The 25607-nt window shown below is 42.8% G+C and overlaps 1 protein-coding gene across 3 annotated transcripts in view; it reads left to right on the top strand.

The window, feature by feature from the left end:
* Window positions 1–25607, top strand: part of SGCG (sarcoglycan gamma) — a 151887-nt gene that overhangs the window by 81788 nt on the left and 44492 nt on the right. For all 3 annotated transcript variants that reach the window (XM_075919276.1, XM_025179381.2, XM_025179380.2), the window contains exon 6: window positions 15676–15748. In XM_075919276.1, the coding sequence (XP_075775391.1) occupies window positions 15676–15748 (73 nt within the window). The remainder of the gene's footprint in view (window positions 1–15675; window positions 15749–25607) is intronic.

Below are 25607 nucleotides of genomic sequence, written 5' to 3'. Positions count from 1 at the left end.
TGCACTCAACTTGGTTGTGGGCCTGGTTGAGGCAGTCGTTGAACTGTGCCGGGATGTGGTCCATCTGCCCTGTGTAGGGCCACATTAGCCAGGGCAGCAGGGGGTAGGCTGCATCCCCCACAACACACGTGGGCATTGGCATGTCCCCGACAATAAATTCCCGCTGGGGGAAGAAAGTGCCTGCTTCCAGCCTGTTTCGTAGCATGTGTGCGTCGTGTGCCCTGCCAGACCAGCCTGCATAAATGTCCAGGAAGTGGCCACGGTGGTCCACGAGGGCCTGGAGTACGATGAAGAAGTACCCTTTCTGTTTATGAAATGGGACGCTCGATGCTCCAGGGCACAGACAGGGATGTGGGTTGCATCCAGGGCTCCCCCGCAGTTGGGGAACCCCAGAGCCGCAAAGCCGGCCACCGTAGCCTCCACGTCGCGCAGGTGGATGACTCTCTGGAGCAGGATGTCATCGATGGCACGGACAATCTGCAGAAGGGTGCAGAGAAATACGGGAACACATCACATAAGGTAGGGTGAGTGCGTGCTCCCTTAGGAGGTTCCCCCCCCCGTGATGCCCTCTATCCACACACACACACACACATACACCCCAGGGCCCCCCCGCCCCACCAGCAGGCCTGTTCAAGGGACGGACGGCCCAGACCCCTGGGTGACACAGCCTGGAGTCTTGCCTGCCCCTGGGCATGGAGTGCAGCACCCTTCCCCCCACTCTCCCTGGGACTTACCTGCATGACTACAGCACCAATGGACGATCTGCCCACCCCGAACAGGTTTGTTACCGATTGGTAGCTGTCCGGGGTGGCCAGCTTCCAGAGTACGATGGCAACCCTCTTGTCCACTGGGATGGGTGCCCGCAGCCGGGTGGTGCTTCTCTGGAGCGCAGGGGCGAGTCAGGCACATAGCTCCAGGAACGTCTGCTTTTGTATCTGAAAGTTCAGGAGCCATTGCTGGTCGTCCCATTGCCCCAGGACCAGGCGGTCCCACTAGTTGGTACTGGTGTCCAATCTCCACAAGGACCTCTCCACAGTGGGGTGGGGATGGCACAGGGATGCCATGGCCTCCCTGGTAAGGGAGTCCAGAGCGACCTGTGCCTCAAGGTTCTGGACGAGGAGTTCAGCAGCATGGAGCAGCAGCTGCAGCCACTCCAAAATGGCCGGAAGGGGCCAGAGCAGGCACAAGGCCATCCCTGGCTCCATGGCACAACAAACGAGCTGAGATCAAAAAATCAGCCGAAGGCAATAAAGGCAGAAGGCAGTGGTGTCCAATAAGGCAGAGGACAACCACAAATAGAACTGCTACGGCTGTCAGTCCTTGCAAGAGGTTCTAAAGCACGCAGCAAGAGAGAAATGGCTCTCCGAGGAGATCCCTTTAAGCACGGTCTCAGAGGAGCTCCAGACCCCGCCCCTGGAAAGGGCTGATGCCCTTTTGCCCTCTTCAAAATGGTTCCGGGCTTCTGCTTTTGCGCAAAAGCGTCCCGCCAATGTAGATGCTCTTTTGCGCAAAAGCGCATCGTTCTTACGATGAGTCCTGGACCAATATAGACGCTCTCTTGCGCAAATACTCTAACGCAAAAACTCTTGCATTACAGACAATTTGCGCAAAATCATGCCAATGTAGACATAGCCTAAGTATATTACTCCAGTGCTTTTACATTTATAAAACAGAGTTGTAATCTCATCAAAGATATATAAACATGCAATATCACAGCAGAGTTTCAGAGGCAATAGTGTATAAGTGTAATAGATGGTGCATAGAGGGGTGAATAATTTGCTAATAATAGTTTGGTTTTTTGTATTTGAAATGTAAACTTACATTTCAATTTCCTGTCTTTCAGATTCTCTCTCTCTCTTTCTCTCTGTGTGAGGAAGTGGGTCTGGCCCACAAAATCTCATCACCTAATAAACAATCTTGTTAGTCTTTAAAGTGCTGCATAGTCTTGTCTGTGTGTGTGCGTTTTAAAACACCGTTGTCAATTACATAGTTTCCCCCTAAATGATTGATACATTCTACAACCTTAATTCCAGCTTTACAGTTGGGGGGGGGGGTTAGTTTGAAAAGAGCACTAACATCCATGCTGAGAGGCGATAGCAGTGCCTCTTAAAAATGTTGTCTAATGTTGGCTAATGTTCCAGATGATAAGACAATAAAATAATAGCAGTACCAAAAAGAACTTTTTAGAGCTTGCCCACATTTAGGAAATGTGATGTGCAGAATAAAACTTCTGACCATTTCTGTTGACATAAATAAATAGCAATCAGATGTGCAAAAGTAGTGAACAAGATCACATCCAAATGCAAAGCATAAATGAAGCTGACACAGAGATAAGTTACCAAATGGCACAGAGAAAGCATGAAAACAGAAGGAAAAACACACCACAATTTGTGCAGAAACAAAGACACAAATACAAACTAGAGGAGCAGATGAAATGCAAAGGACAACCTGTATGGAAAAATATACAGGCAGTCCCCGACTTACGCGGATCCAACTTATGACGGATCCGCACTTACGAACGGGGCTTTTCTCACCCCGGAGCTCACGGGCGACGGGTCACCACCTGTGTCCTCCGGGGCGAGAAAAGCTTCTCCCGGTCTCCCTGGTCTGCTGGGGGAGGGTCCAGCAAAGCCACTGTACCCCCCCCCCAGCAGACCAGGGACACCCGAGCAAAGCCGCCCAGGCGGCAGGAGTCCCGCTGCCTGGGCGGCTTTGCTCGTTTGCCCCGGAGCAAAGCCGCCCAGGCAGCGGGACTCCCGCCGCCTGGGCGGCTTTGCTCCTGTCCCCCTGGTCTGCTGGGGGGGGTCCAGCAAAGCCGCTGGACCCCCCCAGCAGACCAGGGACACCCGAGCAAAGCCGCCACCTGGGCGGCTTTGCTCCCGGGCAAACAAGCAAAGCCGCCCAGACGGCGGCTTTGCTCTGGTGTCCCTGGTCTGCTGGGGGGGTTCAGCGGCTTTGCTGGATCCCCCCCAGCAGACTAGGGGGACAAGAGCAAAGCCTTGGAGCACGCCCACAGCGGGACAGCCTGGGCGCGCTTGGGCTGTCCCGCTGCAGGCGTGCTCAGCGGCTTTGCTCTCCGTCTCCCTGGTCTGCAGGGAGACGGGGAGCAAAGCCTTGGAGCACGCCCGCAGCGGGACAGCCCAGGCGCGCTTGTGCTGTCCCGCTGCGGGCATGCTCCAAGGCTTTGCTCCTGTCCCCCTGGTCTGCTGGGGGGGGGGGGGGTGCAGCTAGTGCCCCCCCCAGCAGACCAGGCTTTTCTTGCCTACCCCTGGGGTAGAGCAGCTGGAGGCTGCTGGGTTGGTCCCGCAGTGCTGCTCCGGACCAACCCGGCAGCACCCCAGCTGCTCTGCCCCAGGCGTCCTGATTCAGCCGCTGCTGGTCAGTTTCAGCAGCGGCTGAATCAGGACACCTGGGGCAGAGCAGCTGGGGTGCTGCTGGGTTGCTCCAGTAGCGCCGAGGAGCCACGCTACTGGAGCAACCCAGCAGCACCCCAGCTGCTCTGCCCCAGGCATCCCCAAGTCAGCCGCTGCTGAAACTGACCAGCAGCTGACTACAGGAAGCCCGAGGCAGAGTTGCTCTGCCCCAGGCTTCCAGGAATCAGCCGCTGATCAGTTTCAGCAGCAGCTGACTTGGGGACGCCTGGGTTTCTTAAGTTGAATCTGTATGTAAGTCAGAACTGGCATCCAGATTCAGCCACAGTTGAAACTGATCAGTATCAGCAGCGGCTGACGCCAATTCCAACTTACATACAGATTCAACTTAAGAACAAACCTACAGTCCCTATCTTGTACGTAACCCGGGGACTGCCTGTATTGGAAAATGCCCTCCTTATGACAGTAACACCTTACTTGCAAACAGAAAGACAAAGAAGAAATATGTTAAAGAAGGAAGAAATGACTCACAGAATGAGCCTTTGCATGTAAATGACATTAATGCAATGCAAAATAGCAAAAGTAAATGGTTTGTAAAGCTTAGACTCTTATCAGATGCAAAGATAATGCAGGAGCACAAAAACAAACAGGAAATTGAATGCCAAATATATAATGGGGCACCAGTGAATGTACTAGGTAACAAAAATATCCTCATTATTATGCAAGAGAAGGAAGCAAAATTGCAATAAACTAAAATTAAATTACAATTATACAATGTCATGATCATAATTCCACTAGTATAATGTAAATTGTAAGCAGAATACCAAGAAAAAGTATATAAGCTAAGTTTCAGGAAGTACAGTTAACACAGAAGTTACTACATACGGCTAAAACAAGTGAATCATAAATAAACTTTGTGACTGTAAATGATTCATTCATGCTACAGGGGTTCAACCAGACACCTGAAGAAGTCAGGAAGGTATCGTCCTTCGTATCCTAGAATGGGGGGTATGGTTTAATCTCCTTCCTCTGAAGTATCAGAAATTACCATGTCTGGAGATGGGATACTGGATAAGATTGTCTGAAGTGACACTGAGGTCCTTTTATTTCAGTTAGTTGGCTAACTGTACTTGCTAATGTGGTCACGGTCTAACTGATCACCACATTGGGACTGGGGAAAAAAATTCCCTTGGGTCAGACTTGCAGTTTTTTCGCCTTCTTCTGCAGTCTGTGGCTGGGGATCACTTGGCAGGATTAGCCAAATAGAATTTTACTTAATCATTTCATTGCCATTGCAGGGACCCCTCTTATTAGTGCATGTTGGTCTGTCCCAATTTCTCCATTTGGTACATAATAGTCTAATTTCTTATGAGCTATATAACACTTTGATCTAATTTCAGTGCCTGAGTTTAGTGTGTGAGTGATGGGAGGTATTTATGACCTGTGGAGTACAGGAAATAAGACTAGATGATCTGATGATCCCTTCTGGCGCTAAACTCGATGGGTACGTCTACATTGGCATGCTCCTGCGCAATAACTCTTTTGCGGAAGAGTTCTTGTTCAAAAACTCTTCCAAAAGAGAGCATCTACACAGGCATGTGCTTTTGTGCAAGAGATGTGCTTTTGCGCAAGAGTATCCTTGCCAGTGTAGACACTCTCTTGCGCAAGAAAGCTCTGATGGCCATTTTAACCATAGGGCTTTCTTGTGCAAGAAATTCATGTAGCCTGTCTACACTGGCCTCTTGCACAAGAGCAGTTGCACAAGAGGGCTTCTTCCTGAGCAGGAGCATCATAATTCTTGCGCAAGAAGCACTGATTTCATACATTAGAACATCAGTGTACTTGTGCAAGAACTCGCGGCCAGTGTAGACAGGTCGCTTTTGTGCAAGATCGCGCCTATAGACACAGCCTATTACTAGATTCATACAATGGACATATAAAATGCATAATCAGAACAGACAATCACTGTGGCACACATGCAGCAAAGACATTAAAAAATTGCCATGATGTTTGTAAAGAACTACAGTGTCTCCTAGTCATGTTACATCTGGAAAGATAGGGAAAAAATAGTCAGTAGAGCAGCTACCCCCCTTCTTTGCCATTGCATTAAGAGAAACAAAAAATGGGAGTAATAAAATGAATGGAAAAGAAGACTAAAAATAAAAAATATATGGAAAAAATACTTTGCTAACGTCAGCACGTCTACAAGTCAGATAATCAGCATAGTAGCTATTGAGAAGAAAGAAAAGTGATATATTTGCATAGACCCTAGCACCCTAAATAAAACACACACAAAAAGTCACTACTGAATGCCTGTAAGTACAGAAATGTTACCTGACCGAACAACATCAGAAATAGAGTCAGTACTTGATTCCAAAGATTTATATTGGGAATATGATACTGGATAAAGAAGACAGCTACCTCACCACATTTTGGACACCAACAGGTGGATACAGAGGGTTGAAAAATGCTGTGGTATCAAACCTGAAGTAGGATTATAACAGTGTCTTCAACGAGACATACTAATAGGATTAGGTTGATTTTCAATAAGTCTTGGAATACGGGAACTTCTAGAAGAATAGAAGAAAGCTAATGGTGTGCACTATTTAAAAAGAGTTAACAGGATGACTCAAGTAATTAAAGGCTTGTCATTCTAATATCCATCCCAAGCAAAATAATGGAATCGCTGATACAGAACTTAATTAATGAGGTATTAAAAGAAGATAATAAAGCTAATGCCCATCAACATGGGTTTATAGAAAATAGATCCTGTCAAACTAACTCGATGCCTTTTTGTGATGAGATTACAAGTTTGGTTGATAAAGGTAATAGCATTAATGTAATATCCTTAGACTTCTGTAAGGCATTTGACTTGGTGCTGGATATTAAATTAGCCTGGTACACATTAAATTGATTAAAAGGTGGATAACTGATAGATCTCAAAATATAACTGTAAGCGGGGAATTATCATAAAAAGGTTGTGTTTCTAGTAGGGTGTCATAGGGATAGAGGCCCTATGTTGTATAATATTTTTATTTATGACCTGAAAGAAAACATAAAATCAACACTGATAAAGTTTTCAATAACTCAAAAGTTGAGAGAGTGATAAATAATGAAGAGAACAGGTCACTGTTAGATAGAGATCTGGATCATTTGGTAAACTGGACTCAAACAAATAATATGTATTGTAATATGGCTAAATGTAAATGTATACCTCTGAGAACAAAAATGTAGGCTATGTTTACAGGACAGGGGACCCTATCCTGGGAAGCAGTGACTCTGAAAAAGATTTGGCGTTCATGGTAGATAATCAGCTAAACATAAACTTTCAGTACTACTTAGGTGATCCTTGGATGCATAAACATGGGAAAATTGAATAGGAGTAGACAAGTTATTTTACCTCTGATTTTTGGCACTGAGGCAACCGCTACTTGAATACTGTGTCCATGTCTGGTATCTGAAATTCAAGTAGGATGTTGATAAAATGGAGAAAATTCATGGAATTGCCCCACTAGAGTGATTAAAGGATTAGAAAGCATGCATTACAGTGTAGACTTAAAGGAACTCTGTTTAACTTAAAAAGATTAAGGGGTGACTTATCTTAACCCATAAGTCTCTGGGGGTATGTCTACACTATGGCGCTATTTTGAATTAACTTAATTTGAAATAGTTCATTTGAATTAAGCTAATTTGAAATAACGCATCTACACACAAAAACTATTTCGAAATAACATTTTGCTATTTCGAAATAGCACGTCCACACTGAGTGGACTCTGAACCGAAGTTAAGGCTGGCTGGAACCAGTGCCGGCAAGGCATCAGGTTAGGACTTAGTGTGTGGGGCTGCTGCCTGAGGCTAACTGAGTTCCGTGCTTAAAGGGACCCTACCCCCACCCCGAACAGACAGTTCTCAGGGTACCCCGCTTGCTTGTCTACCTCGATGAGGGACACCAAAGCAGTCCTGTCTTGGACTGCTCTGAGTGCCCGAACTCGGGACACCACAGCACTCAGCCACATGGAGCCAGAGATGCCTCTGGGCATGCCGGTGCGTCTCATGGGGTCACTGCCATCAACCCAGCTGCACTTGCTGCAGGCTGCCATCTGGGGGGTCCATCAGGGGGCTGTCAGGATCCAGGAGGCCCTGAGGGAGAGTGTCCACCCTGAGGAGCCCTCAGAGCCTCCCCAGTCCTCCTCACCGGGGACTCATGCCCCATTTATCTAGATAACATAATTTATCTAGATCTGTAGGAATTGCTCCTCCTAATGCACCCTAATATGCCATTAGCCTTCTTGGCTACGAGGGCACACTTATATCTAGCTTCTCATCCACTGTAATCCCCAGGTCCTTTTCTGCCGAATTGCTACTTAGCCAGTTGGTACCCAACCTGTAACAATGCTTGGGATTCTTCCATCCCAAGTTCAGGATTCTGCAATTGTCCTTGTTGAACGTCATCAGACTTTTTTTTCACCCACTCCTCTGATTTGTCTAGGTCACGCTGGACCCTATCCTTACCCTCCAGCATATCTACCTCTCTTAGTGTCATCTGCAAACTTGCTGGAGGTGCAATCCATTCCCTCAGCCAGGTCATTAATAAAGATGAGCAAAACTGGCCCTAGAACAGATCTTTGGGGCACTCTTCTTTAAACTGACTACCAACCAGACTTCGAGCCATTGATTGCTGCTGGTTGGGACCAACAATCTAGCCAGCCTTCTATCCAGCTTACAGTCCATTTATCCAATCCATAGTTCCTTAACTTGCCGGGAAGAATATTGTGGGAAACTGTACCAAAAGATTTGCTAAAGTCAAGGTATATCACATCTGCTGACTTCTCCTTGTCCAAGGAGCCAGTTACCTCATCATAGAAGCTAATGAGATTCGGCAGGCATGACTTGTTCTTGATGAATCCATGTTGACTATTCTTGATCACTTTCCCCTCTTCCAAGTGCTTGAGAATGGATTCCTTGAGTATCCCCTCCATGATTTTTCCGGGGAATGAGGTGAGGCTGACCGATCTGTAGTTCTCTGTATTGTCCTTTTTACCTTTTTTAAAGATAGGCACTACATTTGCCTTTTTCCAGTCATCTGGGACCTCTCCCAACCTCCAGGAGGTTTCAAAGATAATGGCCAAAGGCTCTGCAATGACATTTGCCTATTCCCTCAGTACCCTGGCATGCATTAAATCTGAACCAAAGAATTTGTGTATGAGTAGGTTTTCTAAATAGTTCTTATCATGTTCTTTCTCCACCATATGAGACACTTGCTGACCTTGCAAGTGCTATCACCTGACTCCAAACAAGTAAAAATAATACTGCAGATGCCCACACTAAGGGTATGTCTACACAGCAGGGCTAAACTCAAAATAAGCAACACAACTTGAGCTATGCTAATTGCTTAAGTCAAAATACCTTATTTCAAATTTGGGGACATCTACACACCACTTATTTTGAAATGGAGTTCTCTTCCTATGATGTCCCTTACTCCTCATTCAATGAGGAGTCAGAGTAAACAGTCCTCCAGCTCAACATTATGTTGAAATAACTAATTGTATGTAGACGCAGGCTACGCTGCTGTGTAGACATAACCTAAAAGATCAGTGAATGGAGAAACACTTCCACAAAAGACATTATTAGCAGCTCAGTACAATACTTCGTATCAAGATGCACATATTCTTTGGCATTTGTAGACCCATTATTACTACAGTCAATGGTGATGGAAGGAAAAGAGACAAAGTCAAAGCCTGCTACCTCCTAACAAGCTAAAGGTGTCACAAAACTGCAATTGGGAGTCCCCGGTGGGAACTGTTTCATCAGGACAAATAGTGCATTGGGAAACAAGCTACATTTGCAGAACAGATAAATCCTTATTCATATAGCAGAGAAGTGGATAGGCATATATTAAGGCTGTCAATTGACCTGCATTAACTCCTGCGATTAACATAGGGAAGGATTAATGCATTAATTTTTAACGCATCAATCGCAGGCATTAATGCTGCACTGCCCCTTTGAAGTGCCACTTTGGCACTTCAAAGGAGCAGTGCAAGTGGAGCCGGAGATCAGCTGGAGTCCCCAGCTGATCCCAGGCTCCTAATGCACTGCCCCTTGTAAACGCTGCTGCAGCGCTTTCAAGGCACAGTGCTGCATGGAACCCGGAGTCAGCTGGGCACTCCAGCTGACTGGGCTCCATGCAGTGCTGCCCCATTGAAATGCTGTCGCAGCATTTCAAAAGGGAGGCATACACAATCACATGATTAATCGTGTGGATATATGGGATATATTTCACCAAAACTTTTTCGTACTCCACATGATTAATCGTGTGGATATATAGGATATATTTCACCAAAACTTTTTCGTACTCTGGACAGAAAATAAATACATGAATGTCAGTGGAATATAGATGCTACTCAGACTTAATCAGCAGGATAGGGAAAGAACATAGGCCAATGAGCAAATGATTGATATGGGAACACACTCTCAAAACTATCACCAGATAAACCAATCCTGTTATCACAGGAAAGACTTGTAGTTGCTCCAACATCAAGCTATTTTCATTGTAGACACAAAAAAGCTTTATACAGTATTGAGTGAAAAGGAAACCCTCTCAAAACCAGAGGAAAATACATTAGTTGTCAAACAAATTAAGAGTTGAATGTTTTGACAGTATTTACACTTTCCTGTGAAATGTTTTGATTCCACTGAATTAGCATTTTCAGGGTATGTGTACACTATAGAGTTTTTTGGGAAAAATGGCCAAGGGCCAGGGAGCGAAGCTCACACTCCAGGGTAGGACCCTCACACCTGCCCCTATTACCAGGAGTTGCACCAAATCTTGGGGGTTGGGGAAACCATTTTCCCACTCGTAGTCATGGACTCCAGCCTCAACACTCCTGTAGTTGCCCGGCCGGAGGTCACAGCGGAAGAGGAGGACCAGGGACAGCAGCAGGAGGGAGGAGGAGGCGGATGATATGGCTACCATCACACTCTCCTTAGAGCCAGTTCCTGTCAGTCTGGATGTCTCCCAGGCCTCCTCTGAGGCCAGGAAGGGATCTTCAGGTGAGTGCTCTCAGTTTGTCACACACACAGGGCGGGGGATGTGGGCACAGAGGGGGAGGAGTATGAGCATCACTCAGCCTGCTCGGGCTGGACATCATGCTGCCGTCTGTGCACACGGTACCACGTACTGCGTTAGTGTGCACCACGTGGACTCAGCAGACAGCTCCTGAGCACGGCCACAATCCTGCTTCCAGGCTCAGGAGCGGCCACACACACATCTGGCCCCAGGGAGGGGGGACGCCCTCTCAGCACCTGCCACAGCTGGAAGTAGGTTAGCCACAAGGGCACAGGCACAGCTCCAGACACACCAAGGAGTGCCACACACAGTACATGGGCATGCCTGTACATGCGAGGCGGCATCCGCTCCCACGGACTGTGCTGCCTGGCTCAGGTGTATGCAGGACCTAGGGATGGCCAGGCTGCTCCTGGATCCTCTGCTGCCCATGGTGAGATCCCACTGTGGCCAGACACTTCCCTTGCCTGCTTGTCTGTGGACTATGGGGAGAGGGGTGTGGGTGGGAAGTGACCTGCATGGTTCCCTGGGGACCTCGGGGTCCCTGTGAGGCAGGGCCTGTTGTGCAGGCCACAGATGGCCTTCCTCCCCAGACATCCCCCTCCTCTGGCCTGAGGACTGTTGGTCACTGCTCACAGAGACGAGCACGGCTTCAAGGACAATGTCTCCATGGATGACTGACCGTCTCTCACTCTTTGTGTTCTACACAGTCGGATCTGCTGGGACTAAGGGCCAAGCCACACCAACCAAGCAATCTGCCAGAGCCCGGGGAACCCGAAAGCACACGAGGGTCCATGAAGACCTGATGTGGCAGTATGTCAGTGTCCTGTGTGACATGCAGGAAACCCTGGCACAGAATATCCGGGAGCACACAGCGTGTCGGAACCATACCTGGGGCCAGCTCATGCAGTGGTGCGATAGCATGTGTGCCATCATGAGGGAAATGATGGTATACCTGATTTCTGTCGCTGCTCCTGTCTGCCACCCTCCTGTTCTCCCTGCTAAGCCCATTCCCCCTCCCGCTGGCCCTCAAGTGATGCCTCTTCTCCCTCCCCAATCAAAGCCCATGCCCCGTTCCCCAAGCAATGCCCAAGCTCCCTCCCCAAGTGATGCTCATACCCCCTCACCCTGCCCCCCTGCCATCCCTGACCCCACTCCAGCCCCTGCTCCTGCCCACCCCCCTGCGGTACCAGGACCCACCCAACCCCAAGTCTGACAAGATCCCTGCAGCGGAGGTGCCACATCCAGCTGCCCCCCATGCCACTCCAGGTTATGAGCCCCCTCCTTCTCCCTTTTTTTTCTAAAACAAATATAAGGTTCATTTCCTTCAAAAACAAACAGGTGTGTTTATTGAGAATTCAGGGAAGTGGGTGAAGGGAGGGGTTGTGGTGGGAAAGGAATAGTGTAGCAAGCCAAAAGCCCCTGAGGGGGGGAGGTCCTGGGGAGAGTTATTGGGATCCTTCAGAGAAATTCTCCCTCTTGTACATTTCAAAGGAGGAACATGGACATGCCTGTCGACTAGTTGATGGAAATTCCATCAACTAGTCGACTAGTCAATTAACTGCAGTTTAACATCCTTAATTCTCTATATGCCCAAACAGTGTCTGGCATGTCTACATTGCTATATTTAATGTCCCAGTGGTATAGTGTCCCACTGCCAAAGCCTTTCCCCACCCTAGGCTGTGTCTAGACTGCATCCCTTTTCCGTAAAAGGGATGCAAATTAGACACATCGCAATTGCAAATGAAGTGGGGATTTAAATCTCCCCCGCTTCATTTGCATAAACATGGCTGCCGCTTTTTTCCAGCTCGGAGCTTTGCCGGAAAAAAGCGCCAGTCTAGACGGGGATCTTTCGGAAAATAAAGCCTTTTCCAAAAGATCCCTTATTCCTTATTTTAAGAGGAATAAGGGATCTTTCGGAAAAGGCTTTATTTTCTGAAAGATCCCCGTCTAGACTGGCGCTTTTTTCCGGCAAAGCTCCGAGCTGGAAAAAAGCGGCAGCCATGTTTATGCAAATGAAGTGGGGGGGATTTAAATGCCTGCTTCATTTGCAATTGCGATGTGTCTAATTTGCATCCCTTTTACGGAAAAGGGATGCAGTCTAGACACAGCCCTAGTGAAAGACTCCAGCAGCCTGGAAAGGTGGGGAGTGGAGAGGCAGTAGTGAAAGGCTCCAGCAGAAGGGAGGCAGAGGAGAAAAACTTGAGCAACTCCCCACTGCTAGAGTGTTTCCCTACCACAGGCAGATACCAGAATATTTCCCTGCTGAAGGGAAAGGCTCCAGCAATGGGGAGCTTCTATTTCCTTTCCCTACTGCATCCTCTCTGCCATAGCTTTTCACTGCCACAGCTATTTACTGCCACATGTAGCTGCACATGGCAGTGTGGTCAAAAGTCTGCTTTTCATTGCTATGGTACCCTAAACACAAGTGTGGACAAGACCTAACTGAAAGAGGAGAGACTTATTTGAATTAAATCTCCTCATGGGCAGTTTTTTAAAAATAATTTTTCACTGTAAAGTTTCTAGTACCTTCTTTGGAAGTATCTAGTTCTTCTCACTTTTAGGGTACATCTACACTTGCCCCCTTCTTCGAAGTAGGGAGGCAAATGAAGCATACCGAAGTTGCAAATCAAGCGCGGGATTTAAATATTCTGTGCTTGATTAGCATATTCACGGCCGGTCGCCATTTTAAAATGCTGGTCACCCGATTTTTAACTTGCCACATGTAGACGCGGTAGTCCGATTTAAAACCCTTCCCTCAAATTAACTGGTACTCCTTGTGCAATGAGTGAAGGGTTTTAAAATGGACTACCGCGTCTACACACAGCAAGTTAAATCGGGCGACTGGCATTTTAAAATGGCAACCGGCCGCAAATATGCTAATCAAGCACGGGATATTTAAACCCCACGCTTGATTTGCAACTTTGGTATGCTTCATTTGACTCCCTACTTCGAAGTAGGGGGCAAGTGTAGACGTACCCTATCTCAGGTGGGTGGAGGCTGTACTGTGAATACATTTTAGACCTGAATTTGTAGTATGTTAGAATGCAATGCCACACTAGATTGCAACCAAAGATCATTATTGACTCAGTTTTGCCTTGACCTATAATCATGCTGTCAGTCTAATAACTCTCACATAGGTAAGCACATCCTAACCATTCATTCTATATTTCTAATGGGTCAAAACTACTGACATTTTTGAGAGGTGAGTTATTTGACTCCTTAGTTGTATAGACTTTTGCATGAATAAATATTAAAATGAAATATAAACTTCATTAAGAATCATGGATGCACAATTTAGACTTGTACAAAAGCTTAATTAATATTTGAAAGAAAATACTTTTCTGTAATAATCATGTATTTGACTATGAGGGCTGTCAATCACAATTAACTCACGTGATTAAATAAAAAATAGCAATTAAATTACTTAAATTTTACATAAGTAAAAAAGAAACGCTGTGTAGACATGGTTATTTCAAAAGAAAACCCTGCTTTCAAAATAACCCTTAAATCTTAACCGCATCTACACAGTGTTTCTTTTTTTGAAATAGGGTATTTAGAAAGAGCGCCCGGACACGATTATGCCAATGAAGCACGGGAAATTCAAATCCGTGCTTCATTTGCAATTTCGTTCATCTGCATTTGCATTCCTCTCTTAAGAGAGTAATGCAATTTAGACATACCCAGCGGCTCCAAACACTTTGAGGATCCATTCTTCCCTAGTCTACCAAGGCTCCTGGCCCCAGCCTGCCAGTCGGAGCGCTCATGGGGTCTCTGATGAGACGAGGGGTGCTGTCATATTGGATACGTCCAGAGTAGAGACCTGTACTTTAAAATATAAGAAAATATTTTAAAATATTTAAATAAATGGTATTTTATTGCTTAACAATGTGGTTAATTGCACAGTTAATCGCAGTTAAATGATAAATCACATTTTTTATCACTTGACAGCCCTACTTTATAAGCAACATTACATTTCTACTAATAGTTTCAACATTCCTCTTGTACCAGATAAGTGTTTATTTTTCAAGGAACCACACTATAAATGTCATATATAAAGAGATGAACTAGAGGACACCAAATGAAATTAATGGGGAGCAGGTTTAAAACTAATAAAAGAAAGTTCTTCACACAGTGTGTAGTCAACCTGTGGAACTCCTTGCCAGAGGAGGCTGTGAAGGCTAGGACTATAACAGAGTTTAAAGAGAAGCTAGATAATTTCATGGAGGTTAGGTCCATAAAAGGCTATTAGCCAGGGGATAAAACGGTGTCCTTGGCCTCTGTCTCTCAGGCTGGAGAGGGATGGCAGGAGACAAATCGCTTGATCATTGTCTTCGGTCCACCCTCTCTGGGGTACCTGGTGCTGGCCACTGTCAGTAGACAGGATACTGGGCTAGATGGACCTTTGGTCTGACCCAGTACGGTCGTTCTTATGTTCTTATGTTCTTATGATGAAATCCAAAAAGATATAAAATTATGGTCAGTACAATCAGAATTTACACTGCAGTTTTACTCAAATACATTTAGATTATAGTTTTGAGCACTATTTAACAGTATTACCCTATATTTAACAGTATTACCATGAACAGTATTTACACATCCAGAAGATTACATAGTGGAGATATTTATGGTTCCTACGATATGTAAATCGAATAAAATTATGTTGCTGATGTAAAACATGGTATCACCTATGTTTATAGCTGTTATATCAATATATGGTATTATAATCTCATGCAATTGCAATATATTCTAGCTATGATCCAGTTAGTTTGCAAGTAATTAACATGTGCTGCAATGTTTGAAGAGAAATTTTAGTTCAGTCTTTTGACTATCCTTGTTTTTGTGGTATTGTACAAGACTTCAGCATTTTCAAAAAACATATGGGGCTTTCGTTGTTCAAATGCTATTAATTTTAATGCAGATCTCACATTTAAATCCTACCCAACTATTTAAATATAAATGGATCACTGTTATAATTATATCCACAATTTATTTGCACAGTTCAAGAGTATTTTGTATTCATTTTGGGTTTTTCAGCCCGCTTTTCACTTTTCTTTTTTTTTTAACTTATTTTGGTTTTGACCTTTTCCAAAGAAGTCTGGACAACCAAAACTTAAAATATATTGTTAATATAGCTACCTTGATATTGATGTATGGAAATTTAATTTGTGATACTGTAATGGTGTGCAATTGAATGCACATTTTCTTACACTTTCCATGATATATTTTCCTATCTTTTAGGGCCAGAAGGGGCTATTTTTGAACATTCTGTAGAGACACCGCTTGTCAGAGGTGATGCATTTAAACATCTTAGGTAAGAACTTCTGCATACAAACATATATGTCTAATATGTAAAATGAAAATTTTTACAGATGTTCAGATTTTCTTTTAAGTAAATGTAAATGTGAACATTAGGTCATCCCAACAATGTTTGCAGTAAGTTCTGGTAATATTATTCCCTTTTCATTCTACTTTGTGACTCATTCATGTTTTGCAATTTTGAGGATTCACATAGAGATGAATTTCTGAGATTGGTGCCTGAAGTATACACATGATGAATACTTAAAGTAATTATTGTAGTGTTTTAAAGTTTATCATTTCCCTCATCTAAACTTTTGTTTGATTTTATTTGGAACTCTTAAAGTAACATTTACACATTTGTTTACTACAGCATAGAAGTTGTTTATCTGCATTAAGTTAAAAAATACTTCATCATAGACCAGTCGTTATGTACTCAAGATTTTTTTTTTTTTTTTTTTGGATAAATATTGTACGGGAAAATGGCCTCCACAAGGCTATCTGACACAAGACAATAGGAAACCTCTGCAAAAATGCAGTCTTTGAAGGATCAATAGAAGGGGCAGACAATAATTTTTGACAGGGGGGAGCACTCCAATAATTTGGTAAGTGGCCAAGGGCCACACTCTTCTGTGATATTAATGAAGGGGATGCGGGGTCTGGGATGGAGGTTGGGTACTGAAAAAAGGACTGGGGAGTTGGAGGGTGTGTGGGATCTGGAAGGGAGTTTGGGTGAAGGAGGAGATTGTGACCTGGGTCAGGGGACTAAGGTTCAGGCGGGAGTTTGGGTTGTGACTTTGTGCAGAAGACTGGGGAACAGGGGTTTGGGTTGTGATCTAGATCAGAAGGGGGTTGTGACCTGCAGCAGCAGACTATGATGCAGGAGGAGGCTAGGGGGCTTGAATTATGACCTGGGGCAGGAGATGGGAGTGCAGTCTGGGAGGGGATATGAGTGCAAGAGGGGAGCAGAGAGTTTGGGTTATGTGGGGTGGGAGGCAGGAGTGGGGGCACAGGAAGTTGGGGGGGGGCAGGGAGGTGGTGAGGTGGCAGAAGCAGGCTCTGGCCAGGAGACACTTACCTGGGCAACTCTCAGCCAGCAGTCCAACAGGTTCCCTGCCTTCCATTCCCCAGCAGGCCCCTCAGAGCTGCTGCGAGCCAGAGGGGAGGGTGGAAGAGGTACTTCCCGTGCTATCTGTTCTTTAAAGAGGCAATTCCCATTGGCCAGTGGGCACACTGGAATATGTTTCATATTGTGATCCCCAACTGTCATCTCGTTTCAGGGTGCTATAGACCTCTAGTAATATTTTAAACTCCACACAGTTATAATTTTTGTGTTGGTTACATGAAGCAGGGTTATGTTGTAAATCTGTGATTCTATATAGGTATTTCTGTTTCAATGAAAAGGTCACTCACTCATGAGCAGTTAAGGCACTAGACTATAAAACACAAAATGAGGACATGCTGTACACATTTTAAATGAGAGATTGATCCATTTTTGTGATTGCTATTTTTCTTAATGTATATTATTATTATTTAATATAATTTTATTAGACTAAAAGCTAATAGCTTTTCCCCTAGTTATTATGTAGTTTCGCTTTTTTAAGTGCTCTATTTTTACTTTTAAATACATTTATTATTGTTAGTTCAGGTTTTTTTCTGTTTCTTTGTTTTGACAGTTAAATTTGAAGAAAACCCTTCAAGATTCTTGAAGGGTATTGAGAAATTGACCTTTGTGGAGGAGCATACTCACTGCATATTTATTTAGAGAGTTGGCCATGCCAACTAAAAGCACAAGTACAGCTCTAGAATGTTACCTTGAGTTGTTAGGGCTCAAGTAAAATGAATAATTCCAACTAGTTGTACACATTTAATACATTGAGTTAGTGGAATCAGACACTGTCCCAAGGTCTACAAGTTCTGTTATTCTTTTGTTTATTAAAATGTCACTTATTTCCTCACTCAAATAGCATAAAACCTTTTTTAGATCTCTTACTCCCACATCTCAAATATCACAGTGCTTTTCTTTCTCCTAATAGTTCTTCTGGCAAAGTGATTATATTGTGCAGGCTATCACACAGGCTACTGTGATATACAATGCTTAAGGGTGTAGCAAGTACTATGGGTATTGATACTTGAAAACAAAAAGCCTCAGCCTCAAATGTATTTGGGGCCCTACATGTCAAGGGTGATGTAAATGCAAAGCAGGTAATGTTCATAACCTTTCAATTTATAGCATATGCACTGAGGTCTCCTTCATTGTTCTCTGTGTGTGTCATTAGAGTTTAGTGCATCAAAGCAAACAGTGCTGACACAAATGGCTTTCTCAATTACCATCTCCTGGATTTGTAGCCCTAGTGCTGAATTTCAAAAAAGACTGATTTATTTAATAAGAAGTGACAAGTTTGTTAGACCATATCTTCTGGTTGCTAAATAATGGAGACAGGGCAGTGCCATTACTCCTGCCCTGGTGCCTCTTGTCTTTTCATTATCCCATTAGAAATGTGAAGGGATACAAATAGAGTTCTTTCCAGACTAAGCAGCTGCATTCATAAGTCTCACTTAGAAGGAGGTGTTAGTGCACATTTTTCTACTCCCAGGAAGAAGGAAACATGGTAGTGAGAAGGTGTCTAGTTACAGTACACATCATCTGTTTTTAATCCCACCTTTCAAATGAGATAAAAACTGACAAAAGCTTCAATAACACAGACCAAAAATCGTATTAAGTAGTTCTAGTCTATCTTTTCAAATGCTGAGGGAGAAAAAAAAGATTCTACTTTGAGGTGGAAACAGATGCCCAAGTTCTTCTAAAGTTAGAGTCAGAAATCAAACTTTCTCTCCATTATGATACCAATATTTTTTCTTTTATAATTTATAACACTTGTTCTATTTCTTTTATACTTCATATCCCTAAATAACACATAGCTCATGTTTAGATCATGTCACTCTTAAGCATATTGTTCACTTCTTAAGTTATAAATTATTTTTAGTTTTTTAATACTAAAGTAATATTTAGAAACATGTTCACTGTTAAATTTAGATATATAAATACTTTATAAACCTCAACATAATTTATCTGAGCTAGGCATTCATATTTTTGGAGTGTGAGATACTTCGGTCTTTAGGATAACAGTTTTCTACGCCATATGTTTTCCCTACTGTCTAGTTTATCTATGGATTTCTTTATCCAACCTCCTGAGCAGCAAAAAGATACTTTCTTAACATCTAAGGTCAGATCTAATTTTCATCTGATATTGACCATTAAATAGAAGTCTTATCACCATGCAAGTAGACCTTCTAAACATAAATCCTGTTGGCCAGAATGAATCATTTTTAGTGAAATCAATTCTGGGCATGCTGCCAGTACTTTGTCCAAGACTTTTATATCTTTGCTTCCAAGCAAAGTGAGGCTGTATGACCTAACTGCTTCATACTTTTGTTAAATTTTACTGTCACCATAATTGTGAAATGTAATAATGAAGTTCTCAATATTCCAGAGTGTTTAACCTTTGTCAAATGTTATTATAAGTATATTGTACACATAAAATGTTATCAACTTATCTGAGAACTTCCTGTAAAATTAACCAAAAAGTTATTTTTCCAGATTATAAATACTTAATTAATTGCAGGATATTCTGAAAAGGATTCAATATTTTCCCAGGCAAATTCTAGCTGTGTTTTTAACAACCAATACTGTGTTGGCCATTCTTCTGAATCTTTAAATGATAACTTGAGGATGCTTCCTGTTTTGAGAAATATTTGTATTGAATGTCAAAAGACAGCAAGGGAACAGATGTTTATTAGCCTAAGATGTGGTAGTTATACAATTTATAATAATAACTAGGGGTATGTCTACACTACCACCCTAGTTCGAACTAGGGTGGTTAATGTAGGCAACCGGAGTTGCAAATGAAGCCCAGGATTTGAATTTCCCGGGCTTCATTTGCATATTGCCAGGCGCCACCATTTTTAAATGTCCGCTAGTTCGGACTCCATGCCCGCGGCTACACGCGGCACGAAGTAGGTAGTTCAGATTAGGCTTCCTATTCCGAACTACCGTTACTCCTCGCCATTTTCGCAATCGGGGCTTTTTTGCACAAAACAATACCGCATTGTCTACACCGGCCCGCTTGCGCAAAAGCATTTGTGCAAGAGGGCTTTTGTTCGAACGGGAGCAGCATAGCATTTCCGCAAGAACACTGACAATCTTACATGAGATCATCAGTGTTCTTGTGGAAATTCAAGCAGCCAGTGTAGACAGCTTGCAAGTTTTTCTGCCATCTTGCCGGTCTAGACGCAGCGTCTATGTATATGTTCACAATAAACATGACCACCATATCACTGCTCTTAATGTTTCCTCTCCTGTGGTGAAGATTTAGTCTCTTTCCCTCCAGGTAAGATTACTTTGTTTTATAACCAATTATATGTTTGTAGGAGTTAACTGGATAATAAGATGGGGTTAGGTCAGAAACTGAAGTGGTCATATTTGTTATGGACATATTGATAAGAATTCTGAAGGAAACATGTAGAGAGCTATGTAGTAGCTAATAAGAGAGATATTTACAAAATCATTTTTTATTATTGCAGTAATACAAATGCCTACATGATTAACTACCTAATAATGGCTCTCATCTAATTGAAGTACAGGGATTTATATTTGCTGTCATAATGCAAATTAGAAACACAAGCTAATCACAGTGGAATAAATCACATAACTAAATAATAACTTTATAATTGTGTTGTCAGTAACTGTAACATTTTTGTTCTCCTACGGTAAGACAATTCACTGCAATGTAATTTTTATAAACACTAGCATTAATTTTCTTGCTGTATATTCATGCTTATATACTTGTTCACTGCCCACTTGGTCAATGCTGGCTTCTCTGCCGCCACCAGAGTGGAACCCCCCAGCCAGTCATAGCAGATGGTCCAGCATTGACCTCTGGTATGGCAAATTCCCAGGTTCAGGATTGGTCAGGTCCCAAGTATACCAGACCAGGGAGGTACAACTTGTATTTGAAAAACCATTGGGTTCTAATGTGAAAGAAGTTCCTCCAAGTATACTTCTTTTGGTCTGTTATGGCCTACAGGTTATTTGGCTATTTTTAGATCAGCTTACTTATAATAGCGAGACTCTGATTTATTAAAGTGTTATTAAGTTTTCTACTTTAATTGTTATTCTTCAACTCATTTCTAACATGTCTTCTCATCAGAAAGTCATATTCCCAACACCTTTTTCAGAGTCTCTTGGAATATTTTTAACATACTGTCATATATGCTTGGATAAGTCCTATTTTAATGCTGTTTACTTTTATTTCTTAAGAGGTATGCAGAGCCTTTTGTAAAGTAGGTGAATATTTTTTAAAAATATTAATTTCAGATAGACATGATTTTTTTTGTGTGTGTTCCCTTACTGTCATAATAGGAGAATAACACAGGACAAACAGGCCTATTCACTGATTTTCCTTGAGAAGTGTATGTCACTGCAGAATTGTATTTGATCCAGGAGAGACATGGACATGAAAGGAGTCTAGAGTTGCCAATATCAGGGAATAATGCCTCAAAGCAATGGCCTCTTAATATATGTCCTGAAGTTCTCTTGTCTTAGGCCGTATCCAGACTCAGGGGTTTTTTCGGGAAAAGTAGCCTTTTCCCGAAAAAACTTCCCCTGCGTCCAGACTCAAGCCGCGTTATTTCAAAATTATTTCGAAAGAACGCGGCTTTTCTTTCGATGGCGGTAAACCTCGTTTCACGAGGAAGAACGCCTTCTTTCGAAAGTTCCTCTTTCGAAAGAAGGCGTTCTTCAATGTAAAGAGGCCTTCTTCGAAAGAGAGCATCCAGACTCGCTGGGTGCTCTCTTTCGAAAAAGCGGATTTCTCTTTCGAAAGATCTGCCTGCAGTCTAGACGCGATCTTTTGAAAGAGGCTCTTTCGAAAGATGCTTTCGAAAGAGCCTCTTTCGAAAGAAGCCTGCAGTCTAGACATAGCCTTAGAGACTCCCTTTCCAGTGAGGAATAAAATCTTATTTCTCCCTTTTTTAGAGTCATTTATTAAACTTTGGAGTTTTCAAATTAGCTTCTTGTCATGTGTTGGAGAAAGGTCATTACTTATGCCTATTTTTGACAATTATAAACTACCCACATGTCTCTGTCTAGTAGGCTTTTTACTGAGAATTGTGATATATCATCTTAAATATAAATTAAGTTATTTATAAATGTATAAATATGAATTAAATATAAATATAAAATTGTGTATAGGCTAAAAGATGGAGTCTGTTGTTTGAGTACACTTGTAGTTCATTTTTAAAAATGTTCAAAACTAAACAACTTAGCCAAATTTATTATCTAAAGACAAAGCAGTACAATCAAGGGTGGAATTTCAGGCAGATGGGGGGCAATAGCTGTGCACTCCGGGATGCAGCTTGCTTTTCATCCTGTGCCCCAGGCATTTAAGGGAGTGTGAAAGGCGTGCATGGAATGCAAGTACTTTTCCCTTACTCCTAGCTAGCTGTGTCTCCAGCACATGACTGCTGGCACCCCTTCCCCTCCTCCCCCCCCTCCCCCCACACACACACACAGAGGACCAAAATTCCACCTTTGAGTACAATACAAAAAAGGAGACATGAATACTATAGCTTCAGGAAACAATTCTTAATAGCTTGTTTACAGCATAGAAGGTATGCTTCTAAGATATGCTTTTCAGCTAGCAATATTTATAGTATAATTTTATATGCTACAAAATTATTTACACACCACTAAAATCTAACCCACTGTTTTTTTACAGATCCTTAACTTATTGCTTTGTTCTATACTTTTCTTATCTCTGTTTTGGATATTACATTCCAAACCTGCTGACTGTAGAGGTATAGCCTACCCAGTGCCAGGACATACCATTTGTATACAATGTAACTTTTTGCATATTATCCAATTAACGTGGTTAATAATATATGTATTGGCTAACACAGATCAAGTTTTTCTTTTGAGTCTTTTTCAGTACTTTGTATGAAATTTTTGTTAGTCTTTATTGATTTATAAGTTACAATGTAAGTATACATTTGTAATCATACTACAGAAACATTTTTAGGACTTCGTGGTCTTATGCATTTTTCACACACACACATACACACTGTACACAAAGCACTGACTTTCAGAGGCTTTGTATTTAAGTGTTTATAATTTATAATATTCAAAATTAAAATATCTTTTATTCCGTAAAAAAAATTGATAAACCAATACAAAATGCATGACTAATTTACATGGGGAGTGAATTTTTACAACAGAATTATAAACTTCTGAAAATAAAGGTTCAGAATGGAAATATTAACCAAACTTTAACTATAATAGTGAAAATAATGCCATTAATAGATAATAAAACTTTATGAAAGAACACTTTGCATTATAATATAATTAAAGTAAATTGAAAAGCTATTCTGGAAGCATCTGTAAAATGCCAGATTCAATCACAGTCACTAGGGTCTCTGTGTTTTTTAATTGCCTTGAGAGTCAGCACATTGGAAAATTGAGGTCATCACAGAAACCTCATTTGAAATAGCTTTACTTATCACTCTTTATCACAACTGTCTTAAGAGAAGTGAAAATTTCATTTGAATTATATCTGGGTTCTGATCTTTATTCCTTATCCTTTGCAATACTACTACATTGAGTGACAGTGGGAAAATAGAAAAGAACTCTGTTTTTAAGATAAATGGAATAGTACCATAAAAATCACCAAGCTGTTATGATCATAACTGATACCTTTTGACTAGCAGATTTATGTGATTTAAAATTGTTTTACCGAGTTTTGAAGCTGTCATAAGAACTCTGAATATTTTTGTTGCATTGTTTACATAAAGTATAACTCAGCCATAATACTTGAACCTCAGTCATGATCCCAGTGTTCTCTTACATAGACATCACTTGGAAAATACGTATCCTCAGACATGTCTGCCTATGGATCAACTCTTTCCTAGTCATCTGTAGAGTGGGAGGTCAGCTGACAGTGCTGCACCATTCTCTCTGACGCCTAAGCACCACAAATGAGCTCTATCTGAATGATTTGAAACCCTTATTGTTACTTGTATTTAGAACTTAAATAGACTCTCAAATAAAAGAATGTACAAGCTCCAGGCTCATAACTCAAAAAAAAACCTTTATTGTTTTATTCTTCTCTTAAACACACAGACATAAGATAGCTCTTGCCATCCTTATGTATTTTAATGTAGACTGTTAAGAATGACCCATTGTTCTGAAAACCTTGGACATGAAAATTTTGCACAAATTCTCTTACAAGTTCTCTGGTATTGCTTATGGGATGGAAATAAAGAGCAAGCAACCTTTCTTATGGTATTTTGGCTGGACAACCTGGAAAACAAGGGAGTATGAAAATTAAAATGTATGAACAAAAGGTTAAACGGACTTTTCCTAGCTTCAAAACTGATTGGTTCAAGTTATGTGATGTTATCTATATTGGTTCATCCATCAGTCCAATCCAACAATTTATCAATAAATATGCACAAGCCCACCAACAGGAAGGGCAAAGGGGGCAATTGCCGGAGGGCCCAGAGATTTACAGGGGCCCTGAGCTCTCAGTCACCACCGCTGCTCATGAGGCAGTGGCAGTGGCCGGAGCCCCAGACCCCTTTGAATTGACACCAGTTCTGAGAGAAGGGAGGCACACTGCAGTCAAGGTGTCACCAAGGGCTGACTGCCCTCGGCCTCGCCTCTTCTGCTCTCAGCCCCACCCTTTCCGAGGCACAGAGCCGGGCCTCTACACACCTTACCCGAGGTCCTGTGGTTGCTGTCAGCACCACTTAATTACAGGCAGTCCCCGGGTTACATGGATCCGACTTACATCGGATCCCTACTTACAAATGGGGTGAGGCAACCCCGCACTAGCTGCTTCCCCCCAGCAGACCAGGGAGACGCAAAGCTAGCGCTCCCCCCCCCATCCCCAGCAGACCAGGGAGATGCGGAGCGGCTTTTCTCAGCAGACACCTCAGCTTGAGAATAAAGGACTGAGGGAAGTGAGGTGTGGGAGAATAAAACTGAGCTCTGGAGAAATGTGTGGCTAGAGTTTCCCCTACAATATGTACCAGTTCCGACTTACATACAAATTCAACTTAAGAACAAACCTTCAGTCCCTATCTTGTACGTAACCTGTGGACTGCCTGTATACAGAAAGACAGAAGTGTGGAAGTATGCTCACAGATAAAAAGGAAGAGAAAAGAACATGTTGAGTAATATTAGTATAGAATTGTCTGACTCTTCAAGGCTAATATTCCATTCAGAAATATGCATGTGTTTACAGGAACAAACAGCACAATATAGCAGTGAGAGGGATAAGAATAAAGTTTGTGTGAAATGATATTCAAATATAATTGAAGTCAGTACAAAATTACATCTAAGTAGACAATATTTTATAAAATATATATTTTTTTAAATTTAGTCAGAATTTTAAAGTTAAGCATATCCAGTTTTACATTATTGAACACACAAATCAAGCATAGGTGGACCCTGGTGACACATAATCTTTCTAAAAATGTGCATTTCTCCAAGGAAAAGTTAAGAGCTAGATGAAGGAATTACTGAGTAAAATTTTTATTCAGGGTGTCACACTAGATTATCATAATACAGGCAGTTCCCGAGTTACGCGGATCTGACTTATGTCGGATCCACAGTTACAAATGGGGCTTTTCTCGCCCCGGAGGACGGGCGCGGTGGGACGCCCAGATGCGCCGCGGTCCGCTGCCCCCATCCTCCGGGGCGAGAAAAGCTACTCCGCGTCTCCCTGATCTGCAGGGAGACGGGGAGCAAAGCCCTGAGCACGCCCGCAGCAGGACAGCCCGGGCGCGCTTGAGCTGTCCCCCTGCGGGTGTGCTCC

This window comes from Pelodiscus sinensis, chromosome 1, assembly GCF_049634645.1.
Source record: "Pelodiscus sinensis isolate JC-2024 chromosome 1, ASM4963464v1, whole genome shotgun sequence".
NCBI lineage: Eukaryota > Metazoa > Chordata > Testudines > Trionychidae > Pelodiscus > Pelodiscus sinensis.
The sequence above is the reverse complement of the archived record's forward strand: the minus strand, read 5'-3'. Positions and strand labels throughout refer to the sequence as shown.